Source organism: Microcebus murinus, chromosome 9 (assembly GCF_040939455.1).
Source record: "Microcebus murinus isolate Inina chromosome 9, M.murinus_Inina_mat1.0, whole genome shotgun sequence".
Taxonomy (NCBI): Eukaryota; Metazoa; Chordata; class Mammalia; order Primates; family Cheirogaleidae; genus Microcebus; species Microcebus murinus.
In genome coordinates, this window is record NC_134112.1 from 46,882,862 (window position 1) to 46,905,793 (window position 22,932).

A 22,932-nucleotide genomic window follows, 5' to 3' on the forward strand; every position below is an offset into this window, starting at 1 on the left:
TTCCAGGCAGTATGGCAGTACTTCTAATCTAACCTAACTAATTTATTTAGCATTTTGCTTAAACAAATCTTTCTAAGGTTATCTGAAACCTGTTAAAGGGCACCACTGGGTTCCTAGGAGGCTGCTGCTTCAGCAGTGCTCTGGTTTATCATTTCTCAATCCTGGCTGCACTGTAGAATTACCTAAAGAACTTTTAAAACTGCAAAAACCTGGACTATAAGCCCCAGATATTCTGATTTAATAGATGTGAGATGGGGCTCAGCATTGGTACTGTTTTAAAGTTTTGCAAGTTATTCTAATATGCAGCTAGAGTTGAGAAAGACTGCTAGCTTATTGAAGTATTCCAGGACAAGTAAATTTTATTTTAAACTTTCTCTTTATGTCATTTTTCTCATCTAAGATTTTGTTGCATGAAGTTCCCATTGAAGGACAGAAGAAAAAGAGAAAGAAAGTTTTGTTGGAAACTAAACTTCAAGGCAACAGTGAAATAACACAAGGCATATTGGATTATGTAGTAGAAACCACCAAACCAATTTCTCCTGCAAACCAGGGTATCAGAGGTAGAAAACTTTTCTTTCTTTCTTTTTTTTTAAACATAGTTTGCTGTAAATACTTACAGAAAAAGATATTTTAAAAAATATATTAAAACAATTTCTTTTTATATTCCTTTACATTTAAAAAACTTGGAAAAGACTCAGAGGTTTTTGGTTTTTTTTTAAGGTACAGCCAAACCCCTTTAAGGTATAAATTGACTATAATTATTTAAAAGTTAAAAAGTGTTAGAAGAAATTACACTGCTAGTGATTCAATAGAGAAGAAATGAAGGGGTGGTTTGAAAACTAAAAGAGAGTACAAATTATTTTTGTTAGAAGTATAGTTTCCTATATAAGTATCTTTGAACTACTATTACTATTTCTCTACTTCAGGACCTCTTTCCATGAGGTAGAGGTAAGAGTTAACATTCATGGATTAGTGAAAGTCCTATAAATTACCAGGTAGCACAGGTTTTCTTCCTATTTGGTTATAGGAAGAAGACCCTTTTCAAAGAGCCAAACTGAATTGTAGAAATTTTAACTCTGAAAGCTTGAGTCCCCCACTTAAGATATTTAATCACTTTGTAAGTGATTAAAAATGAATCATTTTCTCAGGCTGTAGGAGATAGCAGTCAAAAGATACAGAAACTATAAACTATGTCCAAGATTTATGCACTATAATTTAAAAGGTAGGACTGATTCAAACAGCAGTGGAAAATGGTTGTTAGTGTGGAAAATAGTACCTCTCTGTGCCTACTTTTGGTTTTTCAAAGCATATTCAGAGCATTTTTTTCTCTTTGTACATCTTTATAGAAATCAATTGTCCATTTTATCTGTTTCAGTAAACCAACCGTTTTTGTTGCAGAGATATAGCCAAATCCTGTAGTTTTATTTATTATTTTAGATATTTGTTCTCTAGAGATATATAACTGAACTGTAAGCCTGTGTTTCATAACTTTTAGGGATACCATTCACTATATTTTAGGTCCTCAATAGGTTACTTCCCTCTGTAGGGCCTGAAGGGTTTTTGTAAATTGGGACTATAAGCATTGTCACTCAGGATTATAAGAAGTTCCTACATAAATTTACAGATCTTTGATATACATTCTTAGTCTCACAAAGAGAATCCCTTTTCCCTAATTATCATATTCACTTTTTAATAAAATGATCAGGAAACCAATCTTAGCTAAAAAAATAATAATAATTGGGAGACAGGGTTTGAGGGAACTGTCCTTTTGTGTAATCAGGGCAGATGAAAGACTTTTTGGATGCCACAAATTTGCCAGTCTTTTCTACCTCAGTCTTGGACTTCTATGTTAAATTTTCACCCAAACTTATTCCACTGTCGCCACATTGTTACAGTTATCTATACTGAGGCCAAATCTCTGAGACAGAAATCTGATTAGCACCCATCACATATTTGAGCTGAAATAGACAAGTCATAATTTGCTGTTAATTAACCAAACTCTGCCACTAGGTCCATTCACCCAGAAGGGATATGGAAGAGATATCAGTATTAACAAAATTGTCCCTGGCCTAAAGGGCTGGGTAGTTTCTCTTATGAATAATGAGTAGACAGGCACCCTGAAACATGTCTAGTACAATTTTGTCCTGTGTACTTAGATAGTAAACTGTACTAATATATTTTCAGGCAATTTTTGTTTGTTTGTTTAAGACAGAGTCTCGCTCTGTTGCCTGGGCTAGAGTGCCGTGGTGTCAGCCTAGCTCACAGCAACCTCAAACTCCTGAGGTCAAGCCATCCTCCTGCCTCAGCTTCCTGAGTAGCTGGAGCTACAGGCATGCACCACCATGCCTAGCTACTTTTTTCTATATATTTTTAGTTGGCCAATTAATTTCTTTCTATTTTTAGTAGAGATAGGGTCTTGCTCTTGCTCAGGCTGGCTTCCAACTCCTGACCTTGAACAATCTGCCCACCTTGGCCTCCCAGAGTGCTAGGATTACAGGCATGAGCCACCGCACCCAGCCTCAGGCAGCTTTTAATAAGATAAAATAGAGAAGTTATGCCATACCTATTTAATTGAGTTTTTCTAAAACTATGAAATATTTTTATAATAATATGATTCCTTACATAAATATCATGTGAAAAATCACAAATGACTATAGTAGCAGTAGTTATGCTTCACATTTTTGTACAGTGCTATATATAGTTTACAAAGCACTATCACACTTACTTATTCATGAAATTCTTAAATTGGTCCTGTGAGTTGGTATGAGGTCATTTTCACATCTGTAAAATGGAAATGCAGACATAGGTTGTCACCTGCTAAGAACATATTGCCAGTAGTAGAGAATTAGGACTAGAACTCTCATCTCCCAATTTGTAGTCAGTGCTTTTTTGTTGTTGTTTACAACAGATCTCATAGTTACATACATAATTTGCAAAGTAGGCAATTAAACAATGGATCAGAACTGGATTTGGAGGAACAGCAAGGCAAGAAAAATTAAGTGAGGATAAGACCTCAAGTTGGATTAAAGAAATCGTGCCTCTGAAATTTATTAGAATGGTATTCTGTGTCTGACATTTAAATTTTATACAAGTGTCCATTTTATACATTAATTGGGGGCTATCATATAATAGGCCTTAATAATCACAAATAGTCATTCCAATATTTTGTGAATAAATGAAGCTATTTGAAATCTTATGTTATCTATCTGTCCACAGAAGGCATTCTACCTGCCAGCTAGGCATTCCTACCTGGGTTAGGAACAAGTTTCTGTTTCTTGGGATGAGATTGGAAGGGTTGATAAATATCAGGGCAAATGTTTCTAGAGGATGAGGGGTTAAGACTTGTAGGATGTTATTTGTAGCCCCCTTATTGCCAATTCAGGAATAACAGACTAAAAATGGTGGTTACAATCAGATTTTAATAAAAACTGAAATTGAGGATGGAGGTTGCATGTTAAATAAAGAGTCACTAAACATTAAGACTGGAAAAACTTACACATACCAGAATGTAGTAAATACATTCAGAATGTAATAAAATTTTTACCATCTATATCCTAGCTAAGTGAGGAAATGTATGCCTTCTCTTCTATTGAGTCAAGACCAGGACCTAAATCTGCAAGTCAATTGTCTACAGAATGATTTTGCATTATTATCAGTATTATCAGTTTTTATTAGTGCATATAATAAAATTGACTGTTTAAGTAGTTCAGTTCCTCTTAATGCTGCCTTTTAAAATATCTGTTTCCTAAATCTCAAAGTAATTTATAAAATTTAAAAGCCTATTTATTTTTATCTTTGCTGACTTTTTAAAAATTGATTAGGAAAACGAGTGGTACTAATGAAAAAATTTCCTCTGGATGGAGAGAAGGTGGGCAGAGAAGCAGCATTATTTATTGTTCCATCAGTTGTCAAAGGTAAAGTCTAAATTTGTCTTAAATCTTTGTGTACTTAAGGTGCTAAGTGAAAGTCTGTTGAGGAACTTAGGAATTTGCATTCATAGTTACTGCTATAGTAATACAAAATACATGTTTTAAGATTAATAGAAGAAGGGAAATTTGTTACTAAAAAAGTTTTGATTTCAGAGTAATATACAAGGTTCTTGGTTTAGCAGTAATCTGTTTCAGTTTTAAAAGTAGGATAAAGAAAAGGAGGGAAGGCATGATTGAAATTAAAAGTGCTCAGATTACACTAAGGAATTTTTTTTCAAAGGATATGCTATAGATAGAATAGAAATTGATATTTAAGTATTCTGGAAAATTAGATTATGATTAGAACATGTCTTGTATTGGGGACAAGAAAGGGTCAATATTAGTTCTAAAATACTCTGCCCAACACTGTTGGTAATATTTAAAGAATGTAGATCTACTGTGAAAATTTAATTTGAGCCTTTGACATCCTAGAATAATAAAAAACATCCTGAGTTTCAGTGCTGACCTTGCAGCCCACCAATTTTTTGACCTTGGGCAAATCTCCTGTTTAATCTTTAATTCTTTATTTTTAAGATACATACAATAATGTCACCTGCCCCCACTTGGTTCATAGTGCTGGAAAAATTTGGTGAGGTATTAAATATGAAATCACTTTGGAAACTATAGAGTACCGGTGTCATATAAGATAGTAATAATACTGATGATACATTGTATTAATTACCCACTGTGAACATGCTATCAGCCTGCTGCTGTATAGTACTTACACATACTTTACTAGTCAGCCCTAGCATTCCAAAAATATTTTTCCAAGCATATTTAGATTAGAAAACTCAGTATTTTAAATGTTGTTGGAAATTTTTTAATAAGTTTTACAACATTGTTGAAGAAGAAAAAGAGAAAATAATTTTTGTAGTCCTCTAAGATTCTGAATGCTTCATTCACCCAAGTAGACAAGGTCACCCAACTAACCATCACTTGAATCCAGGCCTTCTAATTCCAAATCTAGAATAATTTATATTTTACTTAAGTTTTAATTTTTTTGACATATTGTATATTTTTAAATGTAAAGCATGTAGGTGTAAACCTTTTATATGATGGCATAATTCTTCCTTTTTTTTTCAGATAATACTAAATATACATATACTCCAGGATGCCCAATTTTTTACTGCTTACAAGATATTATGCGAGTCTGTAGTGAATCCAGTACTCACTTTGCTACACTCACAGCAAGGATGTTAATAGCCTTGGATAAGTAAGAAATGCCATTACAAATATTTTTTAATTAATCAAATACATGTTTATAGTAGAAATTAGTTCTGATAGACACAGATACTTTTGGAAAAAATAATAATAATACATGTATTAAGAAATGGTAAGTTTTTAAATTATAATTTAAAAATGAAAAACCCCCAAGTCAGGATTGTCCTGCTCTGTTTACAGCATGTTAATTTTATTCTTTAGAAATGATGAACTCCGTCCTGGCTTAATAATTAAGATTGCCTTATTACAAAACTAAATTTAGTATTGTTACTCTTATCAGTAAAAAAGTCATTTTATCTATCATGCGTTTGTCTTTCTGTAACAATAGTGCTGATGTTGCCTACATCTCAGTGGTTTAAATATTTAAAGTACTTCATGTGTTTTGAAAGAAGTTTTTATTATAATGACATATACATTTTTAAAAATTGTTTGCTGTCTCCATTAACAAAATTTTTATTAATAATAAAGTACTTGTACACTGATTTGATCTTTACAAATTATATGAACTTTACATATTACAAATTATTTGAACTTTACAAATTATATGAATATAGTATATTATATTATATTAAATTATTACATGTACCATGAAACTGTGTACATCTATTATGCGTCAATTTAAAAAATTGTTAAAACTTTAAAAATTGATTCACTATATAAAAAATAAATAATAATAAATGAAGTATTTAAGCAACACTGATTAAAGTTATAAAAATCTGAAGGTAATATTAGAAAGTATCACATATCAGAGATGGATAGTCTGCCTTTTATATCTTTACTTTTGGAACAGGTACGTCTATTATACTACCTCTTTTAAATTTTATTTTGCCAGGTGGTTAGATGAACGTCATGCACAGTCTTACTTTATTCCAGCTTTATTCCGACCTTCTCCTCTTGAGCGGATAAAAACTAATGTCATAAACCCTGCATATGCTACTGAATCGGGTCAGACAGAAAACTCACTACATATGGGCTATAGTGCACTAGAAATAAAGAGTAAAATGTTAGCCCTAGAAAAAGCAGATACCTGTATTTACAACCCTTTGTTTGGATCTGATCTTCAATATACAAACCGGGTAAGAGATGAATGAATTTTGGCTCTAATTTAAAAGACATTTTATCTCAAGTTTAATTTTTTTCCTGAGTTAAATACATCTGTTATTAATTGTAAACATTAAGATAATGAAGTTCTTAAGGGATTTTTGTTGTTGTTTTCCCTTTCTAGGTAGATAAAGTGGTAATAAATCCATACTTTGGTCTAGGAGCGCCAGACTATTCAAAAATCCAAATTCCAAAACAGGAAAAATGGCAGAGAAGCATGAGCAGTGTCACAGAAGACAAGTACTATTTTGGTTTTACTCCACATTGCTTTTTTTAAAACTTACATACTAATGTTAAAATAGTGTTTAAAATTATATATGCAATTAGTATGCAGTATAATCATTAGTTTGCATCTGTTCAGTGATATACAGCTTTCATAGATGTGTCACATTTATTTTGAAACCATTTGAATTTTAACAATACTCTTTCTGGTTTTTTTTTAATTTCTTTTTAATGATTAGAGAACGACAGTGGGTAGATGATTTTCCTCTCCACCGAAGTGCCTGTGAAGGAGATTCAGAATTACTAAGCCGTCTTCTCAATGAAAGATTTTCAGTCAACCAATTAGACAGTGACCACTGGGCACCCATTCATTATGCGTGCTGGTAAATGGCTTACTTATTTTTTTCTTTTTCGAAAGAATAAATTCTTAGTTAGAAATGTTAGTGCTTCTTTTCAGAACTGTTCTCATTTCAGACACTTTTTCTGTGTCATGTTTGCTCTATGAGCCATCTGTTTTGATCTTTGATTACTCTGTTTGTGCCACTGTTCAAAATTGGAAGGTCTGCCTCATGGGAAAAGTACTATCAGTAGTGTTCTTAGGCATTGCCAGGCCCAGAATAGTTAATGACTAGTAAATGTCATTGCAGAGCATAGGGTCCCTTATTCACCCTTGCAGTTTCTTTTGTTTTCTAATGGGGTTATGTTATTATGTTAATTTATCCTTACTGTAAAATTTGCATGTGTTAACTACTTACGATTTGACCTTAATCATGTTAGGAAAGTATTCCTTTAGCTCTTAGGGAAGCTGTGGTATCAAGAAGCCTCCAAAAGCCTTCATTAGAATCACAGGCTTCCATATTTTTTAGATGTGAGAGTTGGGACAGGATTGGGGTTAGCTCTTTCCACTAGTTGCCCAATGTAGCCCTTGCTCTGTTACTCTTCTCACATAATTTTCTCCCTCAGCTGGGCTGACTTAGTGTTCTGAGTGGTAGTTAACTATTCGCTTAGCCCATCCTCTAGAAAGGACATAATGAAGTTTTTTACCATTGTTTCTATGGAAAAGTTACTTTTGAATTATTGTTTAAAGTGAACTTCCTTGGCTAATATAAGAAGTGCCACATAATTACTGCTGGCAAAAGTAATTGCCACAGTGTCTTAGCTGATAGGCTTAAAAATGGTCCCTTCTCTAAGATTAAAAGACAAGATACAAATAAGGTGTTTTTTTTTTTTTTTTTTTTTGAGACAGAGTCTCACTTTGTTGCCCAGGCTAGAGTGAGTGCTGTGGCGTCAGCCTGGCTCACAGCAACCTCAATCTCCGGGGCTCAGCGATCCTACTGCCTCAGCCTCCCGAGTAGCTGGGACTACAGGCATGCGCCACCATGCCCGGCTAATTTTTTGTATATATATTTTTAGTTGGTCAATTAATTTCTTTCTATTTTTGGTAGAGACGGGGTCTCGCTCAGGCTGGTTTTGAACTCCTGACCTTGAGCAATCCGCCCGCCTCGGCCTCCCAAAGTGCTAGGATTACAGGCGTGAGCCACCACGCCCGGCCAAAATAAGGTGTTTTGAGAGCACATAAGCTCTCAATAAATGTTGGCTTTTATGAGTAAGTATTGTAAAAATGCAAAGATCTTGATGCCTACATCTAAAATTCATTAATATATAATATTTTAATAGCAAATTTTTGTTACTTGAGTATACCAAGGAAAAGAGTTTTATCTTTTGATAAAATTAATTTTCTGTCAGGTGGAAATAATTAAATGTAATATAACAGGAGTAGTATGGATCACCTTGCAGTACTTTTAATCAGGTGCATCATGTGCTTGATGGGAATTTGAATAAAGAATGATTTAACTATTTTGCAAAGAGCTTAAATTACTTTATCTTAGAAATGTATTCGTTTTCATTAATTGCTACAGAGATTTAGGAGAGGACACTGGGCTGTTGCACTCAAGAGACTGGAGTTTGGTCCTGTCTTACAAGATTAGATAAGGTGTTTTACCCCTCTTGGTCTGTTCTCACACTTTAAAATGGGGGTGTTGATTAGATCAGTGGTTCTTAAACTTTTTGATCTCAGTACCCCCTTTTACTCTTAAAAGTTATTAATACAAGATCCCAGATAGCTTAAAAATAACAATAAACATGTATATTAACATAATTGTATGAAAAAATATATTTTCTAAAATAAAATTAATGAGAAGAGTGGCATTGTTTTACATTCTTACAAATGTCTAGCTTAATATAAGATAACTGGATTCTCACATCAGCTTCTGCTTTCAGTCTGTTGCAATATCACACACATAGCTTCTAGAAACTGCTACACTTATAAGAAAATGAGAGTGAAAAGAGTAAATAATATCTTAGCATTATTTTTATTTATTTATTTTTTTTTTTTGAGACAGAGTCTCACTTTGTTGCCCAGGCTAGAGTGAGTGCCGTGGTGTCAGCCTAGCTCACAGCAACCTCAATCTTCTGGGCTCAAGCGATCCTCCTGCCTCAGCCTCCCAAGTAGCTGGGACTACAGGCATGCACCACCATGCCCGGCTAATTTTTTGTATATAAATTTTTAGTTGGTCAATTAATTTCTTTCTATTTTTAATAGAGACAGGGTCTCGCTCAGGCTGGTTTCGAACTCCTGACCTCCAGCAATCCGCCTGCCTCGGCCTCCCAGAGTGCTAGGATTACAGGCGTGAGCCACCACGCCCAGCTATCTTAGCATTATTATGAAAATATGTTTAATTGGAGGAAACCCTAAAAAATTTTCAAGGCTCTTCGTGAGTTTCTGGATAGCTTGTTGAGGACCATTGAATTAGATCACTCCTAGGATTTCTCTAAGTTTTTAACATTTCCAATTTGGTAACCAGACACCTAAAAACTATTCTTTACTTTCTAGAATCACCATTTTCCGAAACTATTTAAGTTGGCTTTTACCCCACATGGAAAACTTGTCAGCCACTCAGAAAATGTCTCACTGACATCCTGTGTTCTCTCACCTCATTATCTTCCTGTTCCCCTATGCTAGTCCCTCTATTTTTAATCAAATCGGTGTCTTCTTTGTTTGATAGTACTTTTAGGCTTCATATCATTACTAGAGAGTGTTTTTAAGACTGTGATGATTTGGCTCCCTACAAATTATTCTCTCTGATTACATTTGGGCCTTCACTATAGCTTAGTTGTCTATACTTTCTATATTTCACTCATTCTGTCAGCCTGTTAGTCCTACCCTACAAGCTATTCTACACCTTTCTACTCTCAAATATGTAAACTTCCATTACTTTATTTTTTTCTACTTTCATAACCCTCTGTTACTGTCTTTACCCATATTTTAAAGAAAATTGAAGTCATTAGAAATGTCCTTTTCCATTGCTAATCAGTTTTTGTTCACATCTCTCTCCTGTATCATAGGGTGTATATGTAAAAATCCTTCCTGTTCCCCATTAAATTCACTCCTTCCTTTTCCACACTTTCGTTCTTCTCTATATACATGCGTGGTTCTCTCCCTCCTTGAAAGGAATCTTTTTTTTTTTGTTTTATTGAGTCAGAGTCTCACTCTGTTGCCCAGGTTAGAGTGCTGTGGCATCAGCCTAGCTCATAGCAACCTCAAACTCCTAGGCTCAAGCAATCTTCCTGTCTTAGCCTCCTGGGTAGCAGGGGCACAGGCATATGCCACCATGCCGGGCTAATTTTTTGTATATATTTTTAGTTGGCCAATTAATTTCTTATTTCTTTCTAGTTTTAGTAGAGATGGGGTCTCGCTCTTGCTCAGGCTGGTTTCGAACTCCTGACCTTGAGCGATCCACCCACCTTGGCCTCCCAGAGTGCTAGGATTACAGGCATGAGCCGCCTCGCCGGACCAGGAATCTTAATTTGAACCTGCTGCTGCTTCTAGCTACTATTCTGTTTCTTTCCTTCCTTTCATGGCTAAACTTCAAAGGTGAATGGGCTACAGTCTGCCTTCCCTTTTTTCACTGTTCATAAATCTTCTTAACCTTTTCTGAGTTTTTAATCTCTTTCCCTGCTCTGCAGCATTTAATACTGTTGATCACCACTGGAGTTGAAAGGTAATAATAAAGTTATAATGAAGGTCAGTGTAAATGCAAGATATTGTTACCTTATCATCATTATTATTGAAATACTGGCCTCCATCCTGTGATCCAAGCATGTGGCATAGTACAGAAACTACTGTACTAAGATTCACAAAATCAGATTCTGATTCTGTCTAGTAACAGTGAGACCTAGAGCAAGTTAGTTAACTGGGTCCTTACATTTTTCTCATCTGTGTAATAAAAATGTCTCTGCCTACCTCATATGTTGATGTGAAGATTATATTAAGTAATTATTTTATTTTTATTTTTATTTTGTTTTTGAGACAGAGTTTCACCCTGTTGCCCGGGCTAGGGTGCCGTGGCATCAGCCCAGCTCACAGCAATGTCAAACTCTTGGGCTCAAGTGATCCTTCTGTCTCAGCCTTCCGAGTAGCTGGAACTACAGTCATGTGCCACCATGCCCAGCTAATTTTTTTGCATATATTTTTAGTTCAGCTAATTTCTTTCTATTTTTTTGGTAGAGATAGGGTATCGCCCTTGCTTAGGCTGGTCTTGAACTCCTGACCTCAAGCAATCCTCCTGCCTTGGCCTCCCAGATGCTAGGATTACAGGCGTGAGCCACCGTGCCTGGCCTATATTATGTAATTATATAAGAAAGTACCTGGGGCTGGGTACAGTGGCTCGCACATGTAATCCCAGCACTTTGTGAGACTGAGGCAGGAGGATCACTTGAGACCAGGAGTTCAAGACCAGCCTATGGAACATAGCAAGACCTCATCTCTACAAAATATAGAAAAATTAGCCGGGCATGGTGGTGTGTACCCATAGTCCTAGCTATGTGGGAGGCTTAACCAGGGGGATTGCTTGAGCCTGAGAGTTTTGAGGTTGCAGAGAGCTGTGATCAAACCACCACTGCATTCTAGTGTGAATGACAGAGTTAAACTCTGTCTCTTAAAAAAAAAAAAAAAAAAACAGTGCCTGGAAATTTTCTTTTCTTTTTTCCCCTTTTTTCTTAAACTGAGTAATAAGAATACCTGGGAAACTTTAAATCATCACACAAAGTGTATGTTTGTATTAATTAAACTTTTTTTACTTGAATTGCTCCTCCACTCTCTTTTCTTGAAAGGATATTTTTCAAGATAGATTTTAATGTTCTAAGATGATCATCTTTCTCTAAATTCTCTTATAGAGAGATTTCATCCATTCTCCCAGCCTTAACAGTGATACTTTTCAGTTAGGTCATTTTATGCATTCTCAAATAGATATTCTACGCCTTTGCCTTTCACCTAAGTACCAATCCTTCATTTTCAATTGCCTATTAAACAGTTTAGTCATTTATCTTTTGTGCATAAGGCACTTTGGAGGATATAAAGACACTGTCCCTAAAGAAACTTCCAGGCTGATAGAGAAGAGATGTACATAAACAAGAATGAAATTAGGCAAAAAATGAAATAAATCTTAAAAAAAGCAAAAACAAAATGCTAAAACGTAGTGGGAATATAAAGGAGGTGGATCTTAAACTATTTCAGAGGCATGTGGAATTTAACCTGAACAAAATGAACAAAGAGCATGAGTCAAAAATCACCTAAATAAGAAGGGGTAGGATACAAATAGGTGGTTTGGGATATGGGAAAAGCATAGTACATGTAAAGGAGAAGAGAGGAAAATTTGAGAGCAAATCAGATCAGTTCTAAAGATGTTCTGTTTTCCCCTCAGTGCACCATATCTAAAAACCAAGTTTCCCTCCTCATTTCTAACAATGAATTACTTTCCACTGTTGCTTCAGATTGCAGCCTTACCTAAGTCTTTGGCTCTTAACCAAATGGTTGACTCACTGTGTCTGACACATGCTTTTATACTCTTCTGAGACCTTGCTTTGCTCGCTCCTTTTCCCTCTACCTAAAATATTTTACCTCTGTTCAACATCTCTTCAGTTCTTTCCTATTTAAAAATCCAGTTTGAATTGTTCTTCTATCAGAACACTTTTCAGGACTATCTTAGAGTCACTTCTGTCTCTCCTGATATTTTTTAAAGCATTAATTATATGCTATTTTGATTTCACAAATAAGAAGTGCCTTATTTTATTGATTGTTATCTTGAAAACATTACAGTACTTAAATTTTACAATGTTATGTAACTTATCTCATGTTTATATTTTGCCTCTCTGATTACAGTGTAAACCTTTCAGAGCAGAGACTGTGTATCGTATCTCATCAGTGTAAACCTTTTCAGAGCAGAGACCATGTATCTTTCTGTCTCCCACGCTGTCTAATATACAATATATATACATGTAGAATTATGTCTTTGGGCCTGTTTTGTTAATTATAGACTTAAGTGAAAAACATTCTTACTAACTTTCTTGTGAGTTACTTTCTAATTATGAACCTGTTTTTGACTAAAAATTGTATCTCTTTATAACTTTTCTACTTTATGTGGTGTATTTCTGTCATCTTTTCTATCTAGATTTGATATTATATTTTCTCCCACTTGATCAGAAATAGAAACAGTTGAATTTGATGAGAAAAACTCATAAGAAATTCCTAATCACTGGAAATATCTATGTGGATGTCTTAATAATCTCTTGCTCTCTGTCCTAAAAAAATCTTAGATTTCTTTGAGATAGCATCCAAAATTTGAATTTTTAAAAATATTTCAGATGACTTTTTTAGGTAAGTTTTATTGCTTTTTTTTAAAATAGGTATGGAAAAGTTGAGGCCACTCGCTTATTGTTAGAGAAAGGAAAGTGCAATCCAAATCTTTTAAATGGACAGCTTAGTTCTCCACTTCATTTTGCTGCTGGAGGAGGACATGCTGAAATAGTACAGATTCTTCTAAACCATCCGGAAGTTGACAGAGTAAGTATTTTCTAGGTTTGTTTTTTTTTAATGTTCAAGCAGTGAATAATGAGTAACGATATTTTAGTGACACCAAAATGTTCAATTGTACGTTTGACAGCTGAAAAATAAAAGTAAATTCAGTTACTTTATAGAATAATTAATATATAAGAGTTGTACCTTTGAATATAAATTTTAAAAAAATTTTATTGTAGTAAAATATACCTCACAAAAATTACCATTTTAACCATTTTTAGATGTACAGTTCATTGGCATTAAGTAAATTCACATTATTGTACAACCATCACCATGATCCATCTCCAGAAGGTACATAAAATTTAAGTTCTTTTCATTTTATATTCTATTTCCCCAAAATATCTTTCAAAAGGAAAAAGTTTTCCACCCATTTTCTAGAATTTGTAGTAAAAAGTATTTCATAAAGGGGGAAATAATAGTATTAATACCGTTGCTATATCTATAACAGAACTTTAAAAAAACAATCCCATTATTGCTTTGAGTCTTTTATCTTTGGCAATTTTTGTTTAAGTATAGTATGTACTGTATGGTTAACACTTGACAAGAGTCTATTTTTTATGAAACTCTGATTAGTTGAATGACATTTTTCCCTTGGGATACCATATTTTGTAATGCCGTTTTTCCTCCCTCCCCTTCTCCTACTTCTAGCACATAACAGATCAACAAGGAAGATCTCCATTAAACATTTGTGAAGAAAATAAACAAAATAATTGGGAAGAAGCTGCAAAATTATTGAAGGAAGCCATTAATAAGCCAGTAAGAATTATCTTCATAAATTGTTAGAGCCAAGCATAGAAATATTGATAGGTAATTTAAAGATCGGTGGTAAGAGTGGAAAGATGAATAAATGGCTGGCTTCTTTATTGCTATAAAAGCTCACTGTTAGATTTCACAGGTATTAAACTTGTTATCATCCCTCGTAATCAGATACCTCTTCTTGCATAATAAAATAAAACTTGCAAAATTAAATAAAACTTCCAAAACACTTAAAATTAATCTAATTTCCAGTTGCATAATCCCTATACTTGTGCTAATTACACATGATTTTAATCTATTCATTGGAGCATTTCCCTCTTCTGAGGTCTTTTAGGCAACATTTTTATATTTTTAGGTGAAAGCTTTGCACATTATTCCTTAATTTGCTCTCAGCAAGTTAGTTTTTGTATAATAGACTCATTTTCCTCCTCACAAAAATAAAATAGGTGATTTCCTAGCTCTTCTATTCTGCTAATCCAACCCAGCCTTTTCATCTAATTATGCCTGAAATAAATTCATAAATCTAATGCTGGGCACACATAGCTGTTAAAAGAATGTTGTATTAAAAAGAGTAAAGTTTAATTTATAATTAGCTGTGACATTAATATAGAAAAGAATTAACAATTAGAAGAAGCTCAGTTATGCCTATAAGTTATAGTGATGATAAAATTAACATTAATTTTTTCTTTTTTGAGACAAGGTCTTGCTTTGTTGCCTAGGCTGAAGTGCAGTGGCTATGCACAGGTGCTATCATAGTGTACTGTAGCCTGGAACTACTGGCTCAAGTGATCATCCCATTCCAGCCTCCCAAGGAGCTGGGATAATAGGCATGTGACACCACACCCACCTGTGATTAAATTAAAAACTATTTGAAAACTTGCAAACCAGATCAAAAAATCTGTACCAACAGATCTAAAGGATAAAAAACTTTATACCAACAGGTAGAACCCATATACCTAAGCCTTTTCTGGCTTTAACCATCAATTAAACAATAAGTATTTGTTGAGTAGCTCTGCAAATTTAATTTCATAAGATGCTGAAATCAATAAGGAACATATGATCTCTGCCTTTAAGGAATATTGCACACATACTACACACTCATACACATTTAGTCAAAACACTATTCTAAGAGCAAAAAACAGTCAAGGAAATAGATAAAGCAGTACAGGCATTGTTATGTTATACTTCATTTCAGTTTATTTTCTAATGTATAAATTTTAACACATGTTTATCCCTGGCATAATTTTTATATTGTGAATGTATAAAATAAGAAGAATCAGGTACTTTTATTTAAAATGAACTGGCCTGGAAGTTATTTCGGGGCATCATTTGCTTCTGATAACAATAAAAATTTATTAATAATGCCACTAGTCTCTAGGATTTTCTGAATTGGAGGAAGGGAACTGGCCTAAAGTTTGTTGTTTGATAACTTATCTGCAAAATCTCCATTACAGATTCCTCTTAGGACAAGTTATTGCTGGTACATATTTCTATAGTATGGTTTGTGACCCACTAGACTCATGAAGTACTTAACTAATGCTGGATTCTCTCCTATGATATTTACATTGTACATGAAAGGCTCTAAAACATCCTCTCAGAAGAATTTGAAATTCAGTATTTTTTTTTTGAGACAGAGTCTCACTCTGTTGCCTGGGCTAGAGTGCTGTGGCGTCATTCTAGCTCACAGTAACCTCAAACTCCTGGGCTCAACCAATCCTCCCTCAGCCTCCCAAGTAGCTGGGACTACAGGCACACACCGCCATGCCTGGCTGATTTTTTCTATTTTTGGTAGACACGGGGTCTTAATCTTGCTCAGGCTGATCTCAAACTCCTGAGCTCAAACAATCTGCCCACCTTGGCCTCTCAGAGTGCTAGGATTACAGGCGTGAGCCATCACACCCAGCCGAAATTCAGTATTTTTGTAAAAAAACATTTTCATTTCCAAAACTGATTTGACTGTGAACCAGCCAGAGGAAGAAAAATAATGGAATAAAATGTTTTTAAATATTGCCAACAGAATCTCACCTGAAGCAGGTAAAATATTTCTGATATTTTACAAGTCAGAAATCTATAATAAAGCATATGAAGTTGAAAGTAAAGTACCTTGTTGGACTCTGATATGTAATTTTTAAGCAGGTTGCATAATTTATTGTCATTCCTTTCCTAGTATGAAAAAGTTCGAATATACAGAATGGATGGATCATACCGTTCTGTTGAATTGAAGCATGGAAATAATACCACAGTGCAGCAGATAATGGAAGGAATGCGTCTCTCTCAAGAAACACAGCAATATTTCACTATTTGGATTTGTTCAGAAAACCTGAGTAAGAAAGTTTTTATTCTGTTGTGTGAACTTCACTATTCCTTTTCGGGAGTGGGTTAGTAAGTTTATGTATAACGTATGTTTATTCCTGACTTTTAAATTTTGAAATAATACAATGTTCTTCTCTTTCATATAAATTATTAGTGTTCAAACTGCTGAAACAGGTAAGCCCCTGGGCCACCATTCCTTCCTTCATTCAAAGCATTTTTTAAGTAGTAAAAGCCAACATTCTTCTTCTCTGGCAATGGCATTTGATTTGAGTACCATTAAATGTTGTGCTCATACAACTTGGCTTTATTTTCAGTGCTCACCTTAAAATAATGCAGATGTTCTTTTTTCTTATATTAGTTTTCTATTTAAAATCACCATTTTTATATAAAATCAGCCTAATGCCATAATAAACTTGTCCCTCAAAGTATCGCAAATGCATAAAGAGTTTAATTGATTGATGTGACTGGTTATTTAATGGTTTAATTGTATCTTTTTAACACGAAATTCTACTTATTATGTCACCAAAAATAGGCTATAATGGAATTAAGGATTTTATATACATTTTACACATTTTCTTTAAAAATTATCTGGTAATTCTTGTGTTCTTAAAAATAAGCAGTAAACTACAAATTGGGTAGTAATACTTATTAAAATAAATATTTAGTTAAATTTAGACCTTTCATTTGTATTAAACACTTAAGTGCAGATAGTTTAGTACAAAATTTCTATATATTGATATAATTGATTTTTTTTACATTATCATTTATAAAAGAAAAGATGTTTTTTAGGCCTTCAACTCAAACCATATCATAAACCCTTGCAACATGTTCGTGACTGGCCAGAAATACTTGCAGAATTGACTAATTTGGATCCCCAAAGGGAAACACCTCAGCTTTTCCTAAGAAGAGATGTGAGACTTCCTTTGGAAGTTGAAAAGAAGGTTTGCTTGGAAATCTTATTTACAGTTATTTAAATGCATGGAACTTATTGAGTTTCTCTTGTAGACACTAAAGGCAGAAATTGTACTGTTTATATACTAGGAGGTTTTACCTGTTTTTCTGTTCAATCTTTACATCCCTGTGGTGAGTGGTAGTTTCGGTTAGTCTACTTACAAAGCCCTTGGTTGTTTTTTTTTTTCATTTCCACTCCCATTGTCTTAAGAGTACAAAAGAAATAGGGAAGTTATCCTAAAGAAAATTAGCAATTAGATGGGGGAGAAAATTATACAGAAAAAAATTTTTTTAGAATAGTTAGAAAGGAAGTAGTGTCAAGGACAAACTTAATAAAGAGCTAATCAGTTGTGTAAATTTCAAAGGAAGAAAGAGATACATTGGAGTGGGAGAGAGCAGAAAAAACATTCTGGGTAGATAAGATGATATTTGCAAAGGGGACCTATGAAAGATATTCTCAACATTCAGTAGGGAGCCATTCTTGACTCAAGCAGAGAACTTTGTAGATAGTAAAAAATGAGAATAGAATTTACATTTGATAAGAAGGTATGTTCCAGAAAAGTATGTTTGGGTTTGAACTACTGTAAATTTTAGGGAAGAGGTGAGATAATGCCATAGGAAGGATCAACAGACAAGGGAGAAATGTAAAGGAGAGATTATAACAACTTAAACGAGGTGTGATAATCTAATACAGCGGTAGCTGTGCAAATTGAAAAAAAAAATTGTTCCAAGGCCTCACCACATTGATGAAGAAAAAATTACAATGCATTTCATGATTCTTTATCCAAGACAATATTAAACATAGGCAAATTTCAGCACACGAAAATTTCAACAGCCATGTCCAAACTTGGTAAATGTTTTATGTATAACTGTTTATTATCCCTCTTATATTATGAAGCTAAAGAAAAATTTAGTCCTCTCAGCCAAAGATACTGGTATTTATATAAATATTTGTGTGAATTTCCCAAAAACTAAGGTCTTGATTATTTCTTAAAAATAGAATCACATTAACAGAGTAAAGTGGGGGACGAACCCACATGATAGTCTCAACTGATAAAGAAAAGTCATTTGATGAAATCCAACATGCATTTATGAGAAAAGAAAAAAAATACTCTTAGAAAACTAGAATTAGATGGGAACTTCCTCACATGATAAAAAACACTTACGAAAACCCACAGGTAAGATCATACTCATTGGTGAAAATTGAAAACTTTCCTTCTAAGATCAGGTACAAAATAAGAATGCCCACTTTTACCACTGCTATTTAACATTATACTAGAAGTTGTATCCAGAGCAGTTAGACAAGAAAAAGAAATTAAAGCCATCCAAATTGGAAAGGAAAAAATAAACCTATCTCCGTTTACGAATGACATGATCTTGTATATAGGAAATCCCAAAGAATTCACAAGAAAGGTACTAGAACTAATAAATTAATTCAGCAAAGTTTCAGGATAAAACCTCCACACACAAAAATCATTTGTTATTTCTATACACCAGCTATGAATAATCCAAAAAGGAAATTAAGATATCCATTAAAATACCATCTAATAGAGTAAAATACCCAGGTTTAAATTTAACAAAAGAAATTCAAGACTTGTATACTGAAAATACAAGACATTGCTGAAAAATTAAGACCTAAATAACTGGAAATCCATATCCATGTTTAAGGTTAGGAATATTTAATATTTTTAAGATAATACTTGCAAAATGATCTACATATTCAGTGCAATCCCTAACAAAATTCTAGCAGCCTTTTTTGCAGGTCTGGAAAAGATATTCCTCAAAATCATGTATAATTGCAAAGAGCCTCAAATAGTCAAAACAATCTTGAAGAAAGAATGGTAAAGTTGAGGGATTCACATTTCCAATTTCAAAACATACTACAAAACTACAGTAATCAAAACATTGTGGCACAAGCATATAAACATATAGACCAATGGAATAAAATTGAGAGTTCAGAAATAAAACCATACATCTATAGCCAATTGATTTTTGACAAGGGTGCCAAGTCCATCTTAATGGAGAAAGAATAGTCTCTTCACACCATATACAAAAGTTAATTCAAAATGTTATCAATGACTTAAATATAAAAGCTAAAACTGTAAAACTTGTAGGAGAAAATCATAGGGGTAAATCTTCATGACCTTGGATTTGACAGTGCATTCTTAGATAAGATACTAAAATCATGAGCAATAAGAAAAATAATAGGTAACTTGGACTTCATAAAAATTTAAAACTTGGCCGGGCGCGGTGGCTCACGCCTGTAATCCTAGCACTCTGGGAGGCCGAGGCGGGCGGATTGCTCAAGGTCAGGAGTTCAAAAGCAGCCTGAGCGAGGCTTTTCTCTACCATAAAAATAGAAAGAAATTAATTGGCCACTAATATATATAATATAAAAATCAGCCGGGCATGGTGGCTCGTGCCTGTAGTCCCAGCTACTTGGGAGGCTGGGGCAGGAGGATCGCTTGAGCCCAGGAGTTTGAGGTTGCTGTGAGCTAGGCTGACACCACGGCACTCACTCTAGCCTAGGCAAGAAAGCGAGACTCTGTCTCAAAAAAAAAAAAAAAATTTAAAACTTTTTTGCATGAAAAGATAGGTAGGTAGGTAGGTAGGTAGATAGATAGATAGATAGATAGATAGATAGATAGATAGATAGATAGATAGAAAGAAAGAAAGAAAGAATTGAAAACAGGAACTTAAACAGATACTAGTATGTCAATTCACTGTTATTCATAATAGCCAAAAAGGTGGAAACAACCTAAATCAACAAATGAATGGACAAACAAAATGTGGTATATATGTACACACACACACAATGGAATATTATTCACTCATAAAAAGGAATGAGTTTATGGTACAATAAGGATGAACCTTGAAAACATTATGTTAAAGAAGCCAGACACAAAAAGGACAAATATTATATGATTCTGCCTATATTAAGCAATCTGGAATAGGCAAAAGAACAAAAAGTAGACCAGAGGTTACCAGGGGTGCTGGGGCAAGCGTTCTCAAACTATGGCCCTCAGGCCACATGCGGGTGTTTTTGCACGTTGGTTTTTTTTACTTCAAAATAAGACATGTGCAATGTGCATAGGAATTTGTTCATAGAGTTTTTTAAACTATAGTCTGGCCCTCCAACGGTCTGAGGGACAGTGAACTGGCCCACTGTTTAAAAAGTTTGAGGACCCCTGGGTTAGGGGGTAGAGTGAGGAGTTATTCTTAATGGTTACAGAGTTTGTGGTGAGTTGTGGAAATACTGGTGACAGTAGCACAACATTGTGAATGTAATTAATGCCACTGAATTATGCAGTTAAAAATGTTAAAATCATAAATTTTGTGTTATATTTATTTTATTACAGTTTTAAAAATGTATTAGGCCTATAAGATCTGCATGTAATCTAAGTATACTCAGTTTATCTTCCTTCTTCACCCAAGTAATATTTTAAAAGTTGGCTCGTAGCTGCAATGATAATACTTGAATGATAAATAAATTGCATCATTGTACTATAAAATAAAGTAGATTCAACTAAAAAGGAAGCAAGGCTTAGTAAATTCTTAAGTTAAATCAGAATATCATGATAATCTGATGTAATAGTTGTATTCTTTCACTCATTATATAATTAAGAAATTCCTATTTCTACCATCAGATAAATAGAAGAATTGTGGGTTGGCAACTTAGTGGTTGATATCATTCTTTTCAGATGAAAATAGCCTGATTCATTGTTGACTAAAATCCACTGAACATACTATTGGGAATTGTAACTGTTATTATCTACTCAAACTCTTCAAATTTACTAAGTCAATTTTTATTACAAAAATATGCTTCCATTCAGTCTTTTTCTTCAACATTTTATTTTGAGATTTTAAAAACTATGGGAAAGTTGAAAAAGTATTACAATGCATACCATATATGTCATTCATTAGATTCACTAGTTAATATCTTGCCACATTTGCTTCATCTTTTCTTTTTTCGTTTGTGAACCATTTTTAAGTGAGTTGCAGATATGGCATTTCATCTCCATGTACATTGGCATGCATCTTCTAAGAGTAAGGACATGTCTACATACCCCAATATCATTTTCAACCAAATAAAATTAGTATTTCTATAATAATATCTAATATCTGTTACAAATTCCGATTTTTCCTAATTGTTTTTAAAAATTTTTTATAGCTCCCACCCTTGGGATCTAGTTAAGAGAATCTAGTGAATGCTATCTTTAATTTGTTATTATTTCCATGAAATTCTGTTTTACTTTTTAAAAATCATAATAGAATATTATAAGATGGAAAAATAGAATTAGTTATATGACAAAACATTTTTACCATAAGCATGTGGGATCACTGTGAATTATATTTTGAAATACTTTATTCATTCAGCAACTTTATTAATGGGATTATTTCAAAGTAGAAATATACTCTGTAGACTAGCATTTCTCAGTCTTTATTAATCTTATTGGATAAAATAAAACTAAACTTTTTAAAACTTAAAAAATCTATACTCTCTTTAATGTTATTTGAAAGTACAAAGTCTTATAGTCAAATAAAATTTTTAAATATTTTAAAGCAAGCTTTTATAAACTACATTTGTCCTTCTGGGAATTAATATACTCGCTTTTATCTCCTTTGAAGTTAACTACTATGAAGCATAGAAAAATGTAATAGGAAAATGTTTCAGAAATATAATGATTTAGATATAATTATGCTAGAAATTATCCATATTCATAAACTGATGAAAATATTATTAGACAGTAAATCAGGGGTTAGCAAACTATAGTCTGTGGCCATATGCCTGCTGCCTATTTTTGTATATCCCACAAGCTGGATTTTTATATTTTTCAGTAATTAAAAATAACTGAAAGAACAGTATTTCATGTTGTAAAAATTTTATGAATTTTAGTATCTGTACATAAGTTTTATTAGAACACTACCATACCTATTTGTTGATGGTTGATATATTGCCTGTAGCTGCTTTTGTGCCACAATTGCAGAGATTGCATGGTTTACAAAGCTTAAAATATTACCATCTGGCTCTTAACAAAAAATAATTTGCCAACCTCTGTTCTAAAGCAATAATAAACACATAGCTTTGCTTTTCCCATATTATAAGTGACAAGTTGTGTGTTTGTAAAAGGAAATTTTAGCCTAATAACTAAATTATGCTTTCTTTTCTAAGATTGAAGACCCACTAGCAATTCTTATTCTCTTTGATGAAGCCAGATATAATTTATTGAAGGGCTTTTATACAGCTCCTGATGCCAAACTGATAACATTGGCAAGTCTTCTGTTACAAATAGTTTATGGAAATTATGAAAGTAAAAAACACAAGCAAGGTTTTCTAAAGTAAGTATTTAATATAATACATGCTCTTGTGTTATGTTTAAGTTTCTGTTTAATCAGGAAAGTTCAAAAATGTTATTAAAAAATATTTATACATTACATTGGTTTGGTATTATATAATAAAAGACATAGGATAAGGCTGGGCGC

The 22,932-nt window shown here is 33.5% G+C and overlaps 1 protein-coding gene across 1 annotated transcript in view; it reads left to right on the plus strand.

Annotated features, from left to right (window-relative positions):
• KRIT1 (KRIT1 ankyrin repeat containing) overlaps nucleotides 1–22,932 on the plus strand; it is a 41,771-nt gene that overhangs the window by 5,242 nt on the left and 13,597 nt on the right. Inside the window, exons 4-14 of the mRNA XM_012779624.3 lie at nucleotides 401–560; nucleotides 3,822–3,914; nucleotides 5,052–5,181; nucleotides 6,022–6,265; nucleotides 6,415–6,530; nucleotides 6,752–6,895; nucleotides 13,257–13,413; nucleotides 14,077–14,184; nucleotides 16,352–16,508; nucleotides 17,287–17,438; nucleotides 22,622–22,788. Coding sequence (XP_012635078.1) covers nucleotides 401–560; nucleotides 3,822–3,914; nucleotides 5,052–5,181; nucleotides 6,022–6,265; nucleotides 6,415–6,530; nucleotides 6,752–6,895; nucleotides 13,257–13,413; nucleotides 14,077–14,184; nucleotides 16,352–16,508; nucleotides 17,287–17,438; nucleotides 22,622–22,788 — 1,628 coding nt within the window. The remainder of the gene's footprint in view (nucleotides 1–400; nucleotides 561–3,821; nucleotides 3,915–5,051; nucleotides 5,182–6,021; nucleotides 6,266–6,414; nucleotides 6,531–6,751; nucleotides 6,896–13,256; nucleotides 13,414–14,076; nucleotides 14,185–16,351; nucleotides 16,509–17,286; nucleotides 17,439–22,621; nucleotides 22,789–22,932) is intronic.